Below are 21897 nucleotides of genomic sequence, written 5' to 3' on the forward strand. Positions count from 1 at the left end.
TAAAGAAATTGGTAACTTGAGTGATTTTAAGTTTAGGGAGAGGAGACAAATTTGTTCAATAAATTATATTTAGTGTGTGGTTACTATGTGCCAGACCTTCTTCCAAGTTGCGGTGATACAGAAATGTCTAAGACTTGGTGTCTGTCGCTCTAGTAGGGGACACAGACATGGGGTCGATAATTATAATACAGTGTCATAAGTGCAAGGAGAAAGAATGCTCTGGTAGGTCAGGAGAACGCTATAGGTCATGCTAAGCGGGAATGGAGGGTTTGGCCATTCGGGGTATAGTTCTCATTCATCCAGCATCTGGAAGAAGTCCTCAGGGCCCAAGGTGCTGGGCCAGGCAGTACTTGTGAATTGGGCTGGTACCGGTCGGTTGCCCTTTGTTCGGGACTGATTGCTTTCTTCTTCTTTGCACTAGGCTATGGAGCGCCGTATGGTTACAGCACAGCCGCCCCTGCCTATGGTACGTACACCAGCTTTCTGATCTCTCCTCTTAGCAGTGCTGTCACAGCAGTCTAAAGCGCAGTGTGTATCCAGGGTTTCTTTAAGTGAATTGGAGGATCTCAGACCTGTTCATTCTAGTGACCCAACTTAAATTCCCTTTGAAAACGCCACAACCTTGTGGTTCTCGGTTTGGTTGGAGTTGCTCTTCTCTCTGCTTTGCCTGATTGAAGGACTGCTTGTTCTAATTGCCTGTTTCTGACCATATTGAAATTAAATATTTTAAGTAGTTCTTCTTACAGCCAACTTATACTCCATTCAAAGGCTACTGAAGGGCCATACCCGGTTTCCAGCTGAACTGCTCGCCGGTTACATGGCTGCATTGAAGTCTCTGGCTTGAAACCATCTGGGTGACTTGAGTTAGGGTTAGGAAATGTTCACTTCAAATTTGTAGCCATCATCCTTTCCCATAAATTTTGCTTTAGAGGTGGCGTCAGTGGGCCCCAGCGTGGTGACAGGGTGTCACTGGCAGTGTCTTTGAAGTGGTTCCCGCACAGAGTCTGTGCAGCATGTTACAAAATCATAGGAGTGTCTCCTCTCCTGCCAAAAATAAAAAATAAAAGCATATGCAGAAGTGAACCTCAGTGGCCCTTTGGATAACTTTTGAATGAGGTTTATGTGGCAATGGAGGCAGTAGGTTTGGAGTCAGTGATATGCCCTCGTAGACATTTTCCCTAACTCAGGCGCTACATGTTACAGGTCAGCCATCTGCAGGATGTTTGCCATTGAGAGAAGAAGAGAGTGTGTGTGCGCACGAGTGTGAGTGTGTGCGTGTGCACGTGTGAGTGCGTATCGGTGCGACCCTGGGCTGGGTGTGCACGTGTACAGTGGGGAAGGACCTTGAATGTCCTGCTACTTGTGGTGTTAGTCCTCCACACGAGCCTCAGGGCCCTTCATTATGCTTTCTCTCCTCATGCATCAGCTTTTCCATTTTTGTTCAGATGAAAATGATGGGTCCTTAAGACACCGCTAAGTGGAGGCTCCATTTGATTTCATAACTCTAAAAAATAAGTAGAAAATGAACATGAACAGTTTGACCACTTTCCCCATTAAGATAGACTGGAAAGATGTGGAGAAGCTGCAAGGGTCAAACATTTGGGTGAGTCTTCTCTCTGGCAAAGTACCAAGTCTGGGGTCTCATCCTTGACCTGAGTGTCTCCTCTGGAATGCTCAGGTTTGGTCAGGACTTCCCCAGAGTCCCCAGATCCCCGGATGTGGGGTGATAAGGAATTGAGAACTCATTTGAGAAAACGTTTTCACCCAGAATTTGTTCTAAATTCACATTCTCCAGCTCCTTTGGTTTTGGCCACTTGCTTTTACCATGCAGCCGCCTTCCTGGGTATCCTGACCACCTCATGCCTCCTGTGAATTAGGTCTGGGCAGTTGATCCAGATACATTTTGACTCACTAGTCCCATTGTGGTGTGTCTTGTGTGAGCGCCAGAGCATCTGCCTGCTGGGGCAGGCTGTTAATTCTTCGTCTCTCTTTCAGACATCGTAAGTCCCACGTTCTTTAGTACAGGTTTACTTAGAGCTGAATTTTTCTCTTTAAAACACGGGTGTGTCTAGGCTTTAAGCTGCATTCATGTTTTTCCTCAGTCTTTTTAATTTTTCTCTCTTGTGCCTCCCTTTCCTCTAACATTATACTTTCACCCTGCGGCCTCTGAGCCCCCACTTCAGAAGGCTCCTCTCTTCCATGTGCCATATAACTGACTTCCAAAGCTGGTGAAATTTGATGCCCCCATTTTTCACATAAAAGATTTGGTTTTTAAATGTTACTGTGATGCCAACCTACTAAAACAATGCTTTATTTTGGCTGTAAGGTAAATATGTCTTTTGGCCTTTGTAAAGCTGTTGCATGTGGGGGTAATTTCCCTCTGATCATCTGGTGCTCTTGAACACCTGCTGTTGCTGCTTTGTGATTTCTCCATAGGTTAAATACTAGAATAGAGATAGGAGCAGATTTCAAATCATGCTTGAGTATGCAGAAGTCTGTGAGGCCACAAGAACTTGTTTATTACAAAATTAAGAAAGTAGTTAATCTTTCCAGATTTGCCATGCCAATGCCGGCAGTAGCCGTTAAGAAGATAAACCCCTGGTCACGACTCTGGTTAGAGCTGTGTTTCTGGGGAGCTGAGGCCTGCACAGAAAGCTGTGCTTTGAGTCTTGACAGTCATCCCTGTTTCTCCTACAGTATTGTGATGTGCCAAATTGAGAACGATTATGGATTTCTAGAGTCCCTTGAGAATATTCATCAATGGCATTGCTTTTGATCTTTAGAATTCATGGCCACTCACACAAATGAAATTGCTTTCTGAATATCATTCTTCCTGTGATATAGCCATCTTAATTTTGAGTGGAAAATACCAATTATCAAAATATTAGCAATTTCAAAATAGGAGATCTGTGAGAGGTTTGTGGGTCTCCTCCAGAATGCTTCATGTTGACTGACTAATCTGGAAAAGGTTAATGATCATTACTGTAAGATATTTTTTTACCTGAAATTTTTATTGGATTATTAAACTTATTTGGAGTCCTCTCCGTTTCTTTTCTCTGTAGGTTTACCCAAGAGAATGGTTCTGTTGCCCGTTATGAAATTCCCAACATATCCTGTTCCCCACTACTCATTCTTTTAGCAAATGACAGAAGCTAATTCCTATTGAACAACAAATACAGTACAATACAGAATGTTAGAGCAAAAGCCTTTTTATCCTGCTTTCTTTGAACACATACTTGATCAAAATTATTTGTAAAGAACATCTTTCCTACTTTTTGATTTTAACAAATGCAAATTTAGTTCTCTACAACTTGAAAACAAACAACAAGGAACTAGTTCTGTGAAACGGTACCTCACTTCCGGAAAATACCTTATACCAGCCCTTCTGTCCTAGGGAAATAAGTCTAGCAGTGCAGAGGTTGAGTCTTAGGAGGAGTATCAGATTATGTAAAATTAAATTTGTGAAGGATGTATAGAGTCTCAAACACTGATCACAAATAAACTGCTTTGTTGTAACACAGAGTACTGCCTGGTTCCTGATGCAGTCACCGAGTCTTAGCTCTGATTGATATGTATTTGCCCAGGGCACTGGAATTCGGGCTGTAGTTATTTTTTTTAATACAATAGAGACTTTTCATTTAACTTTAACTTTGTAAATACTGAAGTGTGTAATTAAAGCCAATAAAATATGGGTTTGAATATTGTTTTAGCTTATTATTTTTGATATGTTTTGGTATCAAATTACAAGGAATTGAAAACTAATAAGTTAGCCCTAGAAACCCATTCATTTGTAAGGAAACTGCTAAAACAAAGCAAAGGCAATTGTTAGTTTGAGCCAGTCTACTTACTTTGTAAGCCCTTTGTACTGCTGGACAAGGGCATCCCCATGAGAAAGGTATATTCTGTGATTCGAGCATTGCTTCTTAAAATGATGGCACTACCCAGAGATGGGGAAGGAGGAATGTGATTTAGTTTCCTAATTTCCAAGTTTTGAAAGAGAATAAATTAATCGATCAATCACTCTCTCTTGTTCTTGTGGCCTTCTTCACTCTGTAAGATACTGTGTTCACTTCCCTGGCTTTTTTCATGCAGATAGAAGATTAGCGATTTTTCTGGGATTCATGGAAAGGTCTCTTTTCCTCTTCAATTACATCAGAATCTAAAGCAGCAACAGGGTCCCCATAAAAACTTGCTCTTCGATTGTCCCAGTTCTTGTTGAGTGATGCTGTGAAAAGTGACAGGTTTCAGCCATGGGTCAGCATTTATTTTTAAGTTTTTCTTAAAATTTATCTGATTAAGCTGGTGAAAAATCAGTTGGTAACATTGTGCTGTCCTATAAAGGGTGCAGACCTGAGCCTTCCCCTGCATTCTCGCCTTGTTTGGAGAGCCTATGATGTTACTAGAAGGTAATGGTTTCATTAAGGTACTCACCCCCATGAAGGCACCAGTGTGGTCCCGTGTCGAGATTTCTAAGTTGCTGTGTCTTAAAAATGTCTGTTTTTAGTACGAATTAGCTTCCCTCTTCCCTCTTAAATTCTGTTTCTCAGAGCCCAGTAGTGCCCATCAGTGAGAATGGGCTTCGCAAAATATAGCAAATTTATGTACCAGATTTCTTTGGAACTGCTAAATGGGAATGAGATGGGCAATTTAAAACAAATGTTAGTGTCACTTCTCAGATGTGGATTTATTATCACAGTGGCTTGTTACTTCTGCTCCTTGACCTTTAGTCTTTATTAGTGGTGGGTGATACTTTAATAAAACCTCATCACTTGCTAGAAATAGCTGTGAACTTACCATTCTCATCCTGTGCATTAAGTGGCTAGACATAAACCTGAGGGCCCATTGCAGCTGGGAGTTTTCATGTTTCACTGATTCATTTTGCTGACCTATGGATGAAACAGAGCCATCACTGAGAAGAAAAAGCATGGCTGGTAGTGTCCAGTTTTTATTAATTCAATATTTACAATAGTCCTCTCTGTGTTTGGAATACTATTAATTGGCAGCTGCAGCCAGATTGTTATTTGAAATTGATTGTCAAATTTGCATTCCAAGTTGGAATCTCTCTGGAGATTTCTCTTTAGAAAATTATTTTGAAGTAGCTGACTCAGCTTCATGATTTAACCCCTCTATGATGGTGAAAAAGGGAGCTGTGCTGTTTTCCAACATGATGGCAGTCATTTCAAATGGTTTCTACCAAGTCTTTTTTTTTTTTTTTTTAATTTTGTTGTTTGTTGGAAGTTACTAACCATGTTGTAAACCTGCCCAGTTGCTGCAAACTTTTACATTTCTCTGCTTTACTTAAAATAATTGAGCTGTCAGTCCTTTGTTAGAAGTGGTAACCATGCAAGTTCAACTGTTGAAATTTTGTAATGAATTAAGTGTCCCCTCCCCCCCTTCTGCCCTTCCCACCCCTCCATTTTGTAATGAAAATTCCACTTACAGCTGAAAGAGCAGAGAAATATAAATGAAGCTCTTGGCTTCACCAAATTCTGTGACATTAACACCAAGTGTTGCTTCTCTGCTCTTTTCTCCACTGTAGGCGGTTTTTTCATTGACAGCCCCTATTGCCAGCCTCTGAGCGTCGCGCCACTTATTATTCACTTGGGCCCTCAAGATTTCTTCTCTGACTTCTAGAACCATCAGGTTGTCTGGCTTGAAATGGCAATTTCTGTCTTGGTCTTAAGAGCATTGTGACCCTCTGAGGCTTTCCAGCTTTCAGATACACCACTCTGACACCTTCTTTTGGAAAGCAATGACTGAGCATTTTAAAGAAGAGCAATACTTTATTCAAAGCCACGGTGTCTGTTTTAAAACCTTTCCTTTGGAAACCTAGCAATATCTGTACTTAACCCCTCCTAGCATAGTCTCTTGTCAGGGAGTTTACAGACCAATGTAGAACTTAGACTCAGTGTGTGAGCTGTGCTATCTCCTGACAGTTTTTAAACTTTTGTAGCACATAAATTGGGTAGTTGCATTCCTGACTGCGTCAGTTAGCGCTATTATAATTTCTCAGAGATAGGGGTCCTCCTTGAAGCCATATTCTTTGCATGGGGGCTGGCACCCAGCCAGGGATGTGGCCTGCAGCCCTGGTCTCTTCTGGCTGCAGGAGCACCCCCTCTCTTGTGCAAGGTAATTGGTCCAATAGATTCCCAACATACCTCATGCTGACTAGATGCAGTGCATGGTGCGTGCAGCAAGGAGTCCCGAGTCATTTGTAGTCTTTCTGAAATCGTTAACCTGGGAACAAACCACTTATAGATTTTTCTGCTATTTAGCCTTTCCTTCTTTTTTTAAAATTCGGGTGAATGTTTGAAAATCATGAATCAGTCAGTCACCGTTATTAATTGAAGAGCTGGGAATACCTCGTTAATGTATTTTTAAAACTAGTGTTGGACCCTCTGTGTATTTCAGGTTAATACTTTTAAGCAGTTTTCAGCACGTTTATCTCACTTTATTCTCGTTCTCCTCGGACCTTCGTAGCCATATCACTTGTATAAAATAGGCTGAGATCTAGTGACTGTAAGCTGTGGTCTCAGTAAACAAAGGTAAGCTCTTTTATTTTCTGATTAAAGAGAAAAATAACTAAAAGTCAATGAACACAACGTGCATATATGACAATCATACAGGATGTGTTTGATCTCCTAGGTCTTATGTCATGATATTACCTTTAAAATTTTTATGATCTAAATGTAAAATAGTTATTTTCAGCATTTGTTTTAATACCCTTGTAATTACTTTTTATTCAAGAGAGACATTTCACTTTTACGAGTTAAATGTGTGTATGTGTGTAGAAACTTATGATATTACATATATGTGAATTACACACACAGCCATGTTTAAATAAAAGAATTTGGTGGTGGGAAGAGTTCACCTAAGAAGACTTTAATATCAGGGCACCCTTTTGGCCAAAGTGCTAGAATTTCATAAGCAGCAAGACTGGTAACAATGCTGGTAGGATCCATTTATATGTAGCTGTTACACAAGCAGAGGATCAAAGTGCCAATTTCTCAAGGAGAGAAACTTCTCTGAGAAATGAAATCTCTGATCTGTGTTGTATGCCCTAATACAACAGCAGCAAGAAGCCATAAAAAGAAAAAGCAATAGAAATGAAAAAAAAACCACAACCAAAATATTAAGGTAACTATGGAAAAATATGTAATTGACTGAGTTAAGCTAACTATTTGCAGAACCAACTTTGCAAGACTCAGAATGGTAAATACCCAGTCTGCAGAGACTAAACAGACAATTCATCTGTCTTTTCCAGTTTAGGAAGCTAGATGATTGATTTCCCACCTTACTCAACCATCGTGGAGTTCATTTAAAAGATGTGAGGGTCAGGCCAAATATTTTAGTAAGGGTTTGCTTCATTTAGTGTGTCCCATAAATACATTTCATATGTGTTAGATGTTCTTTGCTGAGGCCGTATTTGATATATAGAGATTAAAATGAATTTTGTGTTTTATATGTCTCTAAGTAGCAATTTTCTTGTTATTACTAACTTTGAAGGTTGCTGGAACAACGTTTTTTCCCCATACAGTATCTGTATGTACGTCGAATGTGGCTTTGGCATCTATAGAAGGTTGTATGAGATCTAGCTGACTAGTACTACGTACATTCCCGTCCTCATCAAGCAGCTGAGTGCCCTTACGTGCCAGGTCCTTCTCTGGGTACTAGTGAAACAGAGGCTCTGCCCGGTGAAAACATGCAAGTCTGAGAGTCTCCTTGTTGGTGGAATTGGGCTGATTATAAATCTCCTAGGTTGGGAGACAAATGATGCAGTAGCAGTGTCAAAAGATAATTAACTTGGTTAGTAGTTTATTTATAGATTATTTAATATTATAGGCCCTCTGACATCACTGAACTGGCCATCATTTGGAAATTCACTCATTTTAAATATTTCCCTGGCAGTTTTGAGAGCCTGAAACCAGCTCTGTTTATGTTCATGGACCTCTCTCCAAGTAAGTGAATGGAATGAAATGAACAAATATCCCAGTCCTTTTTAAGCAGTTTTTATAGTATAGCAGAGACCAAAGTGGGTTGCTTTAAACACCACATTTTTTTGATGACAAGTGAGGGGAATTTTGTGCTTATAATCAATCATTCATTATAACTTACCTGTTTATCTAGATTTCTTTAATAACTGCGGTGGATGCAAGTCTTCAGTAGTGAGGGGAACGAACTAAGATTTGCAGATGTGCCCCCGGCCCTTGCCCTTAGCAGTTAGATTCCTAGGAATCCAGAGCCCTAGGAACTAGGGACATTAGGAGCAGTTTAAAGCTGAAAACCTGCTCTGTGAATGGTCCTCCTGTACCTCCTACTCAGCACGGGCCAGTGCGTCCTGGGCCGGGCCGGGGCGGGGTGGGGGGGTGGGGGGGATGGGGGGGTGCGGGGGGGGGGTCTCTCTGAAGTCCTCAGAGCAAAAAAGGTTCTGCTGTATTTGTACTTGCAAGCTATAAGGATCTGATGCCACACAGTGACCGTAGGTTTCTCCGTGTTACTAGGAGGCCTGGAAGGGAGATAAGTGGTAAATGAATAACCACCACAGCGTCAGGAAACTACCTACTGCTGAGATGAGTTTCAGTATTGATGTTTCTCTAGCAGCAACTTACAGAGCACAAGCTAGGACTTCTTATGTAAGAATGAGTCTCTTTCCCTTCCTCATCCCATCTTCCAGAAAGACCGTTTTAAGTCAAGAATTCAAGTTGAGTTAGTTGTAAGAATAGATATCCTTTCCCACATTATCATTTTAGGTAGGAGCTAACAGCTTCCATTGATACTTGATGCAGTGATCTTTGGAGATTTTAAAAAATAGCTCCATAGTGCAAATTAGGTTATGTAAGCTTTACAGCACAGCTAGAAATAGGGAATAGAAATCATGTGGGAATCTGGGCCAAAGTATTTTTCTCCCTCCAGCAAATTCCTGTGGGGCTTGGGGATTATATGAGTTAATACACATAGAGTGCTCGGAATAGTACCTGGTGCACAATAGGTACTCAGTCAGTGTTGACGGTCCCTACCATGGTTGGCCGAAGGGACAGAAGGTATGTGAGGGAGGCAACAAAACTGTGCTGGAGAAGCAAGCACATGGCCTGCTCGGGGCAGGGGGCGGGGGGAGCTGCATTGTTGGTTCCTTGGTATTTGCAGGCTGGGGGTGCTCCCACACTTTGAGAGAGGACCCCTAAACAGGAAACATAAAGCAAACACTTAGAGAGGTAGTGTGGGGAGGTAGCTGCAGATCCCTGCTGACTGAAAATGCCCGTGTTTCTGCTGTGGTGGTGAGCTCACTGGCCGGTCTGCTGCCAGGGATCTGTATGTACTCGCTTGGGCATTTAAGTGTGCTTGGAACTTCAAAAGGGCTGAGCTTAGAATATCAGCCTGCTGATTCCAATTTTCCTCCCAGTGCATTAATGAGAAGAAAAGAGGTGTGTGATTACAGCTAGCCCTGGAATCCAGCATCCAGAGCTCACCAGTTTTTGGCAGGTAGAAATCAAGTTATTATAAACCACGGGAGGAGGAGCCTGGGTGGCGTGCTTAGAGGGCCGCTGACTCCCGTGCGTCTCTTTGTAGCATTCTTGCAGCTTCTCTGCCTGGTGTGCTTCAGCGCTTTGGGACACATCGGCACTCATCCCCACAGGAGGCCTCCCCTGCATGTTAATCTTAGAAAAAACACATCTGCCTGTCCATCCATCTCTTTCTCTTTTCAGTAAAAGGAAGAATGGGTAGATGGTGAGCCGGCTGAACAGCTTTGCTGTCTCTTTCTGCGCAGGCTTCAGCCGCACTGAGGGTGGGCAGGTGCAGGCATCCCTGTCTGTTGGCAGGTGGTATGCTAGGTGGGGGTTCCAGATTCAGTTCTCTCTCTCTCTCTCTTTTTTTTTAGGTTGAATTCTGCGACGCTCTTAAGTTTATAAAAACTGTGTAGACAGGGACTGAGCATTACCTTTAAAGACAAATAAGATGGATTGGCATGATAGTCGAGAGCTTTTTTTTTCTTCTTTTAATGGTACCAACGGTCTGTCTTTATTGTTTGCAACGGGAAGTGAATGAAGAGGGGACACAACAGCCCCAGTTCCAGGGGAAACTCCAAAGACCTTACTCTCTTGCTGTAGCCCCAAAGCAAGAGGCTTTTCTTAAATCCAAGAGATATTTGTATAACTAATGTCCTGGCAGAAGTCACCCCATTCTACAGCTGTGGCTGTTTGGTGGCATCATTGCCTCATTGAGCCAAGGTTGAGGGAGGGCCTTTCTTTTCTTTTTCCTTTCCTCCCTCCCCTGCCACCACCCGCCCAGCTTTGACCAGTTTTAACATCTTAATTCCTTGGTCCTTCTAAGGAGGGTCTTTGTCTTTCTTGGCAGAACTTTGCCATTCTGCAAACTGTGCTCCCTTTGCTGGGGGGCTTCATGGAGATTGCCGCCATCTGCCTGGGCAGCTTAAGGGAGACTGGTTAGCGTGTCCCAGCCGGAGATGTATGGTCATACCTCTCCTGCTGCTTCTGGTCCACAGGACGTAACGTTAGCCTGGCTGCCGTGCAGACCTTCTTTTAGCACTGCCTCGGGACCCAGTCTCTCAGCCTTGGTCTGGCTTCACCTACCTGGATCCTCTGTAAGGTTGGGATGAGAGGTCTCTGCATTTACCTGTCAGCTAAATGTTTTCAGGTAATGAAGTCAATAGTAGCCTTCAATTGAAGTTATTTTGGGCTGTGGGCAGCAGTAGATTGAAGGAACAGAAGAAAGAAAAGGAAGAAATTCTCAAATTGCTGTCTTGTGTGGGCCAGGCACTTGGACATTCTTCTCCAACAACCTTCTCAGAGGTGGTATTCTTATTTTACAAGAGAAGAGACTGAGGCTCAGAGTTAAGCACTAGAGCTAGGGATGAAACCCCACTCTGTTCGATGCCAAAGCCTCTTTCCACCACACCATGCACGCTGTGCGTGCTGTGTGGCCAAAGGGGAGGGGAGCGCCGCGTGGCAGGAGGGACACGCAGGCCGTGGGCTGGGCCAGATGGGCTGATGGGCTCCTGTGCCGGATCCTGGCCTTTTACAAATAGGGCTGTTTTTTACTGGACCAACTGGGGAAGTTGTTGAACACACCGGAAGGATAGGCTAGAAGAGTAAGGTGTGGCTGCATAAACGAAGGGAAGCGCTTATATTTCAAGCTTGTTTTTCTGTTTGAATATCAATGAGAACTTGAGGTCTGTGTCCGCGTTCAGCTAATGCTTTCTGAGGTGACGCTCTGCCTGGCCTGAGACTGGTGATGGGGATGCCTTAGAAGGTTTGAGCCAGACTCAAGCCTGGCGAGCTTTTGACTCATGGGGTAAAAAGAAGAGAGGGGCCTGGAAGGCCGGCAGCCCAGGTTTGGGGGGTGCTGGGGGGCTGTCCCCCTGCTAAGCACAGCTGGCGGAGTGGCAGGTGGCGGGGGCCTGTTCTGATCAGCAGGACTTTCCCCAGACGAGGCTTCAGGACAGGCTGCCAGCCTGGAGGCAGCAGGCAGCCCCTTAGACTTGGTGGTGCTTGGTGAGCCCCTCTGGGGTGGCTTGGAGGTCTCCTGAGCCGCTCTGCTGCCCCTGTCCGCGGCTCCCGCTGCCGCACACCAGGCCGCAGGCTCCTTGGCCGATGATGGCCTCCTGGGTCTCTGCCTGAGGGATGGAGGCCGAATCCTCTCCAGGGCAGAACGGTCCTCCCTCACCGCAGGGCCTGGTCCCTGGCAGTTGGCTGTTTCTCGGCACCACCTGCCACAATGCTGGTGGGGAGCAGGAAGAAGGAACTGTTTTACACCCAGGTTGCCCGAGTTCCAGAACAGTGACTTGTGTGTGAGGAGAGTGAGTACCTGGCACAGCACTGCCTTAGCAGCCGGTCTTTCCCAGCGGCCACCCCACGTCCGGTGCTGCCCCTACGGTTTGGACAAGCCGCAGTATGTGCACTGCTGTTCCCACTGCGCAGGCAAGGACGTGGAAGCCCAGAGACCTCGCCAAACCACCCAGCTTGTTTGTGGCAAAACACTGTGGCTCCTAATAAGTGAGTTTTTAACCACACAGAAGAAATAACATGCCTGCCACTGTTTTTGGAGCTAACAGAAGCCCGTTCTTAGGGACGAGATTTGAATTACACCACAACTGTGGGACCTAGAAATGATCTCCTTTTACAGATGAGGAAATGGAGGCTTAGCCACAGTGACTTGCCACAAATTATACAGCCTGTCACCAGCTGGGCCCCCCAACCTGATAGCGCTCGCTGTGCGCAGTGCTGGTGGTTGGGGTCCCTGCGGAGCACTGCCACCGCCCCGTTTCCCAAACCGCCTGGCTCCCCGGTCCCCTGCTCGCTGTGATGCATTCCACGGACCTCTCGTCCACGCTTCTGGACTAGATCCTTTGTGGTTTGAAACAAAATAAGCAAAAACCTATGCTCCCCCTCCCTCCCTTCCCCCCCTGCCACATGGGGAAAAAAAGAATCCAGACTTCAGGCTTACTCTTTCTCTGGTTCCTTTGAAGAACTATTTGTGAGCTTGCCCCCAGGCCAGGGGACTGACTGGTTAGCCTCAGCTCCCTCTGTTTCCACACCATCTTTTTGCACTGTAACTGAACTCCGTAACGAAGTGCAAACCGGTGATTGCTATTGGAGAGACCCCCAAGTGTTGGTGGGGGGTGCGGTGTGCTGTTAGAAGTGTATTTTCTATATTCAGCTTCATCCATGTTTTGGCCGTTGTCTGTCGACTCTCCCTGCCTAGGCCTTCAATGTGTGCTCCAACCAGAGGGGTCACCCTCACAGTGACACACTGCTCGAGGGCTCTGATGTTGGGATCTCGTTGGACCCTTCATAATGGAGATGGTCTCAGAAGTTGCTCAGCTTCTTAGCACCCCTCATGTCCTTAGAGGCTACATAAGAGAAATATGGACATCTAGGAGGTGAGAAACCTCTGGAAGGTGGCACCTGGGGAACTCTGGAAAGCTGAATGCCCCTCAAAATGAGATTCATTGAGGCTGGGGAAGGAGAGGACTTATCCATCAGTGATTTTAAAGGGTTATATTTACTTGTATCTGGCTCCAGAAGGGTAAGGACGGTTATAGGAAGCCAGTTGGGCAATTTGGGCTAATGTGTGCCTCCCAGGATGACAGAACTGCCCTGGGAGATAAGGTGTGGTGAGAAATGAGGCCCATGGTACCAGGAATGTTTAAGCAAGCTAACTGTTAGCATAGTGCAGAGGAATTTCTTCCATGGGGTATCAAGTTTGGATGGAACACTGATGTGTTTTGGGGACACTGCCAAGACCACTTCTCCCCTCTTGGGCATATGGATTCATTGAGAAACCTTCACTGTCACCTGCTGCTGTTTACCAGGCTCTGTGGTGACCCGGCAGAAGGAATAGCTGGAGAAAATGTCAGGATTTTCAGCTTAAACAATGGAGTAGAAGGTGAAACCGCTGACCAAGATGGAGCGCACAGGAAGAGGGAGGGGTTGCCCAGGGGCTTGAACAGATCAGAGCTGTCTTCTGTGGTTGGGAAAAACTCTGGCAGGCCTTCCCCTCAGTGCGGGAGCCAGGCCTGTGAGGAGGCTGAGGACCTGGGCGGCTCTGACCGGGTTGGCAGAGTCTTCCCCCTAAGACGGGCATCCGAGCTGGACGGCAGTCTGCCAGGAGGGTCGTGAGGAGAGCTCTCAAAGCAGGGGGCGGGAGGGGGGGCGGCAGCGCATGGTGTGCACAGAAAGGGCATGGCCTTCTGGAGCGGCATGGTTACTTGCTGACGGGAACTGGGATGGTCAGAAGGGTGAAGTGGCAGATGGGATGTGTAATTTGGAGTCACTTGGGGTAAGGCCCTGGGTCCTGTGCCCTTCGGTGCTTATCCTGTTCCAAAATGGTGAGCGAATTCTGGAGGGTTGATCTGGACAGTTGGATGGGGAAAGACTGGAGGCGGGAGGCAGGGGCTGCCACAGATACAAGAATGGGGTCTCTTCATAAGCCAGGCTCCTCGCCTGGACCGAGCGGGAGGGTGGATGGGATGGCTCCCGGCAGGGGGCCAGGGTACCACAGCATCCATTAAGGGTAGCGGGGGATCTGCCCAAGCACTTCTTCTGGGCCTCTGTTCAGTAGGTCACTGAGAGGACACTGGTACTTGGGGGCAGGGAGGAAGGTGCTGGCAGGGCAGGAGGGGGTGACGGGAGAGGGGTAGCAGTGTGGCAAGGACCATGTCCTTTGGGCTGGGAATTGGGAGTTTGGTGGGCCCAAGTCCTCACTGGTGTGAGGTGTGAGCCCTCTTGTGCTCTCTGGGAAGCATCTCTTTGGCAGTGGATAGAGAGGTTTGCAGGCTGGTCAGTCCAGCAGCATCTTACCCTTTCCCTGAGTTTCTGCACGTCTGTTCTGCTGGGTTCGCCAAAGGGAGTGACGAGTACTGGGTGTTCCTTCGTACAGTGGCCTTCTGTTTTAAAAAAAGTTAACGCTTTGGTTTCGTTACCTGGGCAAGGTCCAGAGCTCACTGGATTCAACATCTGTAGAACATGGTTTTTAGCTAGTGGGAAGTTGCAGACTGACTTTACGGAGGACTTTAAAAGGGGGAAAACACCATGTAAGATTTTGGTGTCTAGCTCAGGACAGGTGGCTCGCAAAACTGAGAGGAGTCAGGGTGGGTTTCTGCACCTCTGTTGTTTCTATAGCTCTGCTGGGGATTAAGGCTAAAGAGGCAGCTACAGTTTTGAACCTTTGGGTCAGAGCTATGAAAGGTTCCAGGTGCCCTGAGACACTGATCCCTTCAGCCTTTGGGGTGGCCAGGACCCCAGGGCCAAGTGTGTGTAACTACAAACGGCTTTGTCTTTTTACCCTAGCGGCCACCTTAGTATCACCTGTGTGTGTCATAAGGAGGAAATATGTGGGAGCACTGCCTTAGCCCTGGTGTTGGCAAACTTTCTGGAAAGGGCCAACCTTTCAGGCTCCATGGACCATTCACTCTCATGGCTACTTTGCTCGGCTGTGGGAGCAACAAGAGTGGCCAGAGACAGTGGTTGTGGTCCATATAAACACAGCATGGCTGTGGTCCAGCAAACTTAAAAAACAAACAAAAAAAACAACACAAGAAACCCAACAGATAGTGGGCCATATTTTGCCAACCCGTCTTGGGCTGTAGAGACTGCTCACCCCTTTGCTTATTCATGATTGGAAACTTCCATTTGCTGCCTGGCCCATCCATCTTCCCACAGGGCTTCCTGAGAGCATCTGTCCTGTGTGAGCACTGAGGAGTAAGGGGTGGTCCTGGCCCGTAAGGACCACAGGTGGTGGGTGGGTGGGTGGGGGGTTAATGCATTGACAGGTGAGAGCAAAATATAGAGCAGAATGAAGCTTGGGGAAGTCCAGGGTGATAGGGGCTCAGGGTGAATCAGGAGAGCCGTAGGAAGGAAGCTGCTCTAGAGAGAGGGAGAGTGTGTGTGGAACACTGGGGACCATGCAGTCCCACAGGCACATTGCGCCTGGCCTGGGAAGGGCCCTGAGTGCCAGGCCAAAGAGCGTGGCCCTCATTCTCTGGGTGCTGGGAGCCAGTGAGGGGTTGTGTTCAGAATGGTAAACTGATCACAGATGCACTTTAGAAACATCACTCTAGTTGTGGAAGACTTTGGAAAACCACATATCTGGTCTTTTTAGGCAAGACTTTGGTTAGAGTTGGTATTCAAGTGGGAAGGAGAAGTCCCAGAGAGTTGGTGTTTCTGGCCTTTGGCTTTAGGGGACAGGGAGCACACTCTTGGACTTGGCAGGGCTTGATAAGATCCTCCACGTCCAGGCCTTTTCTCTCTTGCTGTCCTAAAGACCATTTAAAAGGGCAAGACAAACATACCGTCTCAAGCCAGATTTAGATATTGGCCTGGGGCCTCGGTGTGTGAGGGTGAAAATGCGCTCCCCTCACTTCAGCATTGAGTTCATGGCAGGAGAGCTTCACGCAGTGGACTCCCTTCCTGTCCGCGTGCAGCCAGCCCATAGGAACAGGCCTTCGGAGAAGCACAGACGATGGTGGGGACTCTCAGGAAGCCTACAAACTACTGAGGCAAGATGTGTGTCACAGGCTAAAGCCAACCCTGCTCGGGGGTGTCACAAACTGCTTGGGGCCGGGCCTTCCACTGGGTACAGGGAAGACTGAGGTGAGTCACTCACGGTGCCTGCCCCAAGGTGCTCAATGTAGTTGGGGCGATGAAAACAACTGGAAATGTACATAGTGCTTTCTGCTTTCCAGATCGGAGGTCGTGTCCCCACCCCCCCACCCCCCGCAGTTTGTGGGCGGGTGAGGGGAGCCTCTGTACCCGGAGCACTGGTGAGGCGCTAGGGCTGGGGGCTGGGAGCTGCCCTCGTCGTCCTCCAGTGAGGAGAGGGCTGCGTGCCTCGTGTGCAGTGACAGGAGCTGCCATCTCCCCAAGCCCCCGGCAAGGCTGGGGCAGCAGGTGCGGCTCCCACGCAGCTGAGAGAGGGGAAGGCACCTGCCTGAGGCCCCGCAGCTGGGAGGCGTGGCGCCAGCGCTGGCAGCACTGGAGTTACTGGGAGGCGCTTTGCGTGTGTTCTGCCCGCACCCTGGTCCTCTGGAGACCCAGTCAGGAGGTGAGGGGTTGGGTGCTGCCCTGGGCAGGTGGGCCTGGCCCCCGGGGGAGGACTTGGGAGGGTGGTAGGAAGTGGTGAAAACCTAGGGAACACGTGCACGCTGCATGCGGAGCGAAGCTGTGTCCTGTCATTGCAGGGAACTGGGTGAGGGTTACGGAAGGAAGGCGTGGTCAAAGCTGTGAGCCTCCAAGGCCCGTCGGATGCCAGCCGGGGCTCGTCAGGCTCCCTTTCGTGGAGGGTGTGCCTCTCGGACTGGGGTCCCTGATCTTCTCTTTTGGGGCTTGGGGAGAGGGGGCTCTCATGTTCTGACAGTAGGTGGGTAACTTTTCTGAGGAGCACTTGTGTTTCCCAGAGGCATTTCTGGGCTCACGGAAGGGAAAGGACGAAGGTGGGCCTGGGTGTGATGTGAGCTGTGGCCTTTCCTCAGCTCAGGCCTCAGAGGGAAGCTCCTGTCAGTCGGGCACCACAGTCCCTCTGGAGCTGGAGCCTGGCCCAGGCCCTTGCCCTCTCCTAGGCCACGAGCATAGGCTTGATGCCATTTTCCTGCTTAGGGACACAGATGGTCAGAAGGCTTTTCTTTTTTTGGACTCTAACCTAAATATTTCTCCTGCTCTGTAAAGTCAGATTTTTTTTGTTGTTGTTGCTCATGGAAATTCAGAGTAGGGACAGGAGTTTTCGATCGCTCAGAAGACCCTTCAAGAGGTCCCTTCTCCACCTGTGATTTATTAAGTTGCATTCTAAGTGTCCAGCCTCTTTTCCCCTCTTCTCTGGGCTGAGGGCTTAGGCGTTTTGGTTTGGTGTGTCGGTGGCAAGACACGTTGCTCCAGGCGGCGCTCCTTCCTTGATACGTGTCACTGTGTTGGCCTCGGCCCTGAGCCCTGGGGTCGTGAGGACACCCACACGAGCTGTGGCTGCAAGTCCACCGGGCCAGCAAGCCCTGATTCCCCAAACACCTCTTCTTTCCCGTCGAGTCAGAAGCGCCGCTGTTAGATGCATCCCCTTCCCTGACCAGGAGGGCGTCTCGCGCTCAGGCGGGGTTCGCACTGCACCCCTCCTTCGTCCAGGGAACACCTTGGACTGCCTGCTCCCTCTCTCGCTTCCCGCAGTGGCTTCTCAGCGGTGGGGGCCTACCGGGTCTTGCTCCCTTGTGTCTAGAAACTCAGCCGGGGAGACAAATTACGGGCAACGTCAAGGCCCTGCACTCCGGGGCCTTATTTTCGGCACCTCCCGGGAATCGCAGGCGGCTCTGGCTGTCTTGGGTGCCGTCTCCCACCCTCAGGTGCATTTCCTTCCCAGGAGCTTAAGGAAGCAGAGTGAGTACTTACTGTGGGAGTCCTCTTGTCTTCTGCTGAGCTTCTAAGTGAGGCATGAGCCGCCTTCCCTGGGCAGATTTCATCTGCTTCAGCCCTGAGCAGTGCTTACCTTGCTTACCCCGAAGTGTGTCAGAGCGCAGGCCTTTTACCAGGGAGCAGTCTGCCGGCCTAAGTGGCCGGTGGGGGCCCAGCCACACCTTCCAGGAGGACAGGAGAGGACAGTCTCCTGAGGTAGCCCTAATTAGGGTGAGGGTACTTCTAGGAGCAGTGAGGCTGATGGGCCCGGCTCAGCCTGTTTGCTCCACAGCCCCCAGACCCTGGTCTGCTTGCCATGTCGCACCGGAAGCGAGGGGCCTGTTGGACTCGTGACCCGCTCGAAGCGGAGTGGGTAGGGTGGCATGGTGTGGGGAGGAGGCCGCTAGTTCCGAACTGAAGCCCGGGGCTGTTCAAGAAGGGTCTTCTCTCATAAAGGAGTAAGGTGGCCCTGCTCAGCCTCAGCCCCGGGGTGGGGAGTTCAGGAGGCATGGAGAAGGCCCAGTGTAGTTGTGGGTAGAAAACCTCTCTTTCCCCACTGCACGGTTACACACACGACATTGGACTCCTGGCTGTAACTCACTCTCACTCTGGTCTGGTGATGGCCCAGGTAGTTTTTAGATATCAATTTAAAATACCTATCTACTGTTTTTTCTGAATACGCAAGTGTAAATAGTATAATTTGCAGTGCAAAGTCCTTGGCAATAACTTTATGTTGTGTATGATGTTGAAAAACGATGGCAAACTCGACCACCAAGGATTGTCCTTCCCCTCTGGGGCCATGACGACACATAGGACTCTGAACTTTAAACCTTCGACGTGGTTGAAGCAGCAGCCTGCATGTGTGGACTGTCACCAGTGCCTCGCCCAGAGATGCCTGGCCTTCGTCCAAAGGGACTCTCTGCCACCCCAGCGCCCACACTGTGGCTCCTTCGCACCGACTGTCGGACTCTGCCGTACACTCACCCTCTCGTCTGGCTGCTGCCGTTTGTCTGTAATGCCCTGACATGTTGCATTCTCCCCATTTGGATGAATACAAAATAAAAGCTTCTGTCTTAAACAGCAGTGGACCCACTCTGGTTAAATGAAGGCTGTCACTTGGATGAAATGGTCAAGTGCAGGACCATTTTCCTGGCCCTTACAACTCTCTGCTAATGGTGCAAAGAGTTCACTGGACCTGAAACTTTAACCTGGCACCCCGACCTAGCGAGTGGGGAGTTGTGGGTGCCAAGCGAGGGCCGAATTCTAAACTGTAGAATTTACTGGGTGCTTTGCACGCATCTCACACCTGTTCCCCAGGGCTGGCAGTACCCACACATGACAGATCAGGACACTAAGGCTCACAGATAAAAGTACAGAACTTCTAAATGGCAGCAACCACCTGTATCCAAAGCTGAAGCTCTTCCCCCTTGTGAGGGTCCTGCCGTGGAGCTGCCCCAGTAACGCAGAGCCCGGGGACAGAGAAGGCAGAGAGCCAGGCCAGGGCCTGCTCCTGCCCTCCAGGTAAGTGCAACCACTGACTGGACAAGGCACTGGGCGTCCCTGCTTCCCTTTGTCACTCAGGGCCCAACTTCTCCCTGCCTGCCACCGACCGGGATTCACCAGGCCTGCTGCCGCTCCCCATGCGATTCAGAGCGGACGGGATGGCAGGTCTCTTGGGAGCCTGAGGAAGATGCCTCCTCCCCGCTGGGACTTATTAGCAAGGCTCTGGCGATCAGAGGCTCTTGGGTTCAATGGGGGGGCCTGCTGGCAAGTCCACCCAGCCCGTCAGGTACTTCCACTGACCTTTTCTGTGGCCCCGACAGAACAGAGCCTGGGAGGAAATGTGGAGGTGGTCAGAACCAGGATCAGCGTTTTCCAGCACCAAAGCCTCATGCTCTTTGCTCTTTCTGCCGTGGTTCCTGCCAACTACCCACCTTTCTCTCCCTCCCTCCTCAGCCAGGCTTCCTAAACATCTACACTGGCCTGTCTCTGCTTCCTCCCCGCCCTCCCCGCAGCTGGCTGCACCCCACCCACCTCGCAGTCTGCCCCCACCCTGGGCACCAGCAACCCCACCGTCACCAAACCCAACGAGCCTTTCCTGGTCCTGCCCTTACTGCTGCCTGATGAGCTCCTTTTCCTCTTGGTGACCACAGCCTTACTCTGTGGCTGCCCTTTCTCCCCGCACAGCACTTCGCAGGCCTGCCCCCTTGCTCGCTCTGTACGCTCTCCTGGCTTCGCCTCCCCTGCCAGGGCAGGCCTTCTCAACTAGGGCTGACCGCCCCACCCAGGGATGGGAGACCTTTTTGGTTGTGAAAACGGGTGGCGGTGGGGCGGGGAGGGAGGAGTGCTGCCAACCAGCTGGAAGGGCAGGGCAGCGCCCCACACCAGAGCACGAGCCGTACTGCTGAGGTTCCGAAACACTGTGGCAGCGCCACCCGCGCAAGTCCCGAGCATCTGTGGGCTCTGGCCGCCTCCCAGTGGTGTTTCCTGGGCTCCCCCTGGGTGTCTCCCCCCCTTTCTCTCACCAAGTTTCGGTGACTCCCCAGGAACTGTCTCCAATCTGGCCTATCTTATCACCTCTCTTTAGACTCTAAATCTCTCCTCCCTCCTCCAACTTTTCTTTCTAAAGGACTGACTGGACACTTACTCAAGTTTTTTAAGCAAGTTGGCTTAAAACTCTCCGGTCAAGGTTCCCTTGACCTTCAGACCGCTTGGCCTGGGTGGCCTCAACCTCATTATCCAGTCTCTCTCCCCCGGCCCATCAGACCACGGTGCTAATTACCGACTGTTCGTTCCAGCTAAATGTTGCCCCACTCCAGCAAATCCCCTAGTCAGCAGTGCAGAAAAACAGTCCCCGCCGGTTCATCTCTCTTGCCATTACACATCCCTCCCTGTCCCCACAGGGCGCCGTACACCTGCCCCAGCACTCAAGTGTTATTAGTCTGGGTCTCAACACCACTAGGGGACTTCCCCGCAGCAGGGCCCATCGGAGTCCCCTGAGGCCTGCTGTGCACAGGCTGACCGGCATATGGACTCCCTTTCTCCTTTCCCAGCTGCGACGTGAGGATTTCTGCTGCATCCCTGCACTCCCTGAACACTAGGACCCTTGGGATTGGAAAACCTAGGGCAAGCTGGCCTTTCTGGATTCCCGCCCCAGCTAGCCAGGAACGTGGACCCCACAAATTGGTTCTTCAGCCTGTGAATGACAAAGGGATCCCAGATGCACTCTGGAGCCGCTGTCCGGGCTGCTGTCACGCACCTGCCATGGCCCAGGCCCCTCCAGACACTTGCCCGGCTTCGGTGCAGTGGACAGCAGACCGAGCAGGGGCTTCACTCACCGCCTTCCCTCCTTTGCAGCCTGCATCTCAGCCCGTTTCCATCCGAGGCCGGGTGTAGAAGGGGTCCCGGAGGGCAGGTCACATGGGGAGAACCGCAGGGTTGGGGAGACTGCTCTTCTTCCTGCCGCAGAGAAGGGGCGAGGTGGTAAAGAGGGCTGTACGGGGCAGGGTGCAGGAGGACCCCCCGGGAAGTAGGAAGGAGCTTCTGGGAGAGGTGTCATCCCTGCCGCCTCTCTCCCTGAAAGTTTCAGCAGAGCAGACTCGGACCCTGGCTGCTTCTCCCGCACTTTCACGTTTTAGGCCTGGAATTCCACTTCCTGTCTCTGCCTGGTGAGGTGCTTTCCTCTTGCAAGGTTCTACTACACCCTTACCTCCTGTAGAACTTCCCTAACCCCCCACTTCACAAACAGCGCCTCACCCTGTCACTGCGGCACTTGATTTCGCAGCGGGGCATCCGTGCTGGCCGTGGCGGGGCAGGGCATCAGCCTCACAGAGGTGCAGCTGCTCCCGCTGCACCCCGCAAAGCCGGCAGCCTGGAGCCGCTGGGCGCAGGCGGGCGGGGGGTGCCCGAGCGCACACGTGTCTGCCAGCACGCAGGCTGCCCTTCTCGGAGTGTGCGTGCGAGCAGGGAGACAGGGCAGGAGCGCGTAATGATGAAACCGGTTTCTACA

General features: G+C 49.6%; 2 protein-coding genes across 5 annotated transcripts in view; one reads left to right on the plus strand and one right to left on the minus strand.

The window, feature by feature from the left end:
• Positions 1–6550, plus strand: part of STRBP (spermatid perinuclear RNA binding protein) — a 131456-nt gene extending 124906 nt beyond the window's left edge. For 2 of the 3 annotated variants that reach the window (XM_025888534.2, XM_025888535.2), the window contains exons 17-18: positions 422–466; positions 3063–3520. In XM_025888534.2, the coding sequence (XP_025744319.1) occupies positions 422–466; positions 3063–3139 (122 nt within the window). In that variant the 3' untranslated portion in view covers positions 3140–3520. Of the gene's footprint in view, positions 1–421; positions 467–3062; positions 3521–6411 lie in introns of those variants that run through there. The other variant, XM_073905773.1, reaches the window with a different exon arrangement.
• On the minus strand, positions 51–21774 carry LOC141374957 (uncharacterized). Of its 2 annotated transcripts, none has more exons than XM_073905777.1 (7): positions 21645–21774; positions 21227–21347; positions 14319–14404; positions 6159–11736; positions 4795–4886; positions 3849–4225; positions 51–2444 (listed from the first exon to the last, which is right to left on the minus strand). In XM_073905777.1, exons 1-4 carry the CDS (start codon positions 21678–21680, stop codon positions 11203–11205), a joined length of 777 nt encoding a protein of 258 aa, XP_073761878.1. In that variant the 5' UTR covers positions 21681–21774; the 3' UTR covers positions 51–2444; positions 3849–4225; positions 4795–4886; positions 6159–11202. The 2 variants fall into 2 exon arrangements, with proteins under 2 accessions (XP_073761878.1, XP_073761879.1); XM_073905778.1 differs by having other exon boundaries at positions 14319–17711.
• Positions 21775–21897: the final 123 nt, after the last annotated feature.

Source organism: Callorhinus ursinus, unplaced genomic scaffold (genome assembly GCF_003265705.2).
Source record: "Callorhinus ursinus isolate GAN/ISIS: 27379988/994484 unplaced genomic scaffold, GSC_fseal_2.0 scaffold24, whole genome shotgun sequence".
In the NCBI taxonomy this organism is placed as follows: Eukaryota; Metazoa; Chordata; class Mammalia; order Carnivora; family Otariidae; genus Callorhinus; species Callorhinus ursinus.

Coding starts and splice junctions, on each gene's coding strand:
- LOC141374957 (XM_073905777.1), bottom strand. CDS start 21,680: ATGCCCCGCTGCGAAATCAAGTGCCGCAGTGACAGG. Junction 21,348..21,644: donor TCAAGTGCCGCAGTGACAGG/GTGAGGCGCTGT, acceptor TCTCTGCGGCAG/GAAGAAGAGCAGTCTCCCCA. Junction 11,737..14,318: donor TGCAGAAACTCAGGGAAAGG/GTAAGATGCTGC, acceptor GCTCCCCACCAG/CATTGTGGCAGGTGGTGCCG.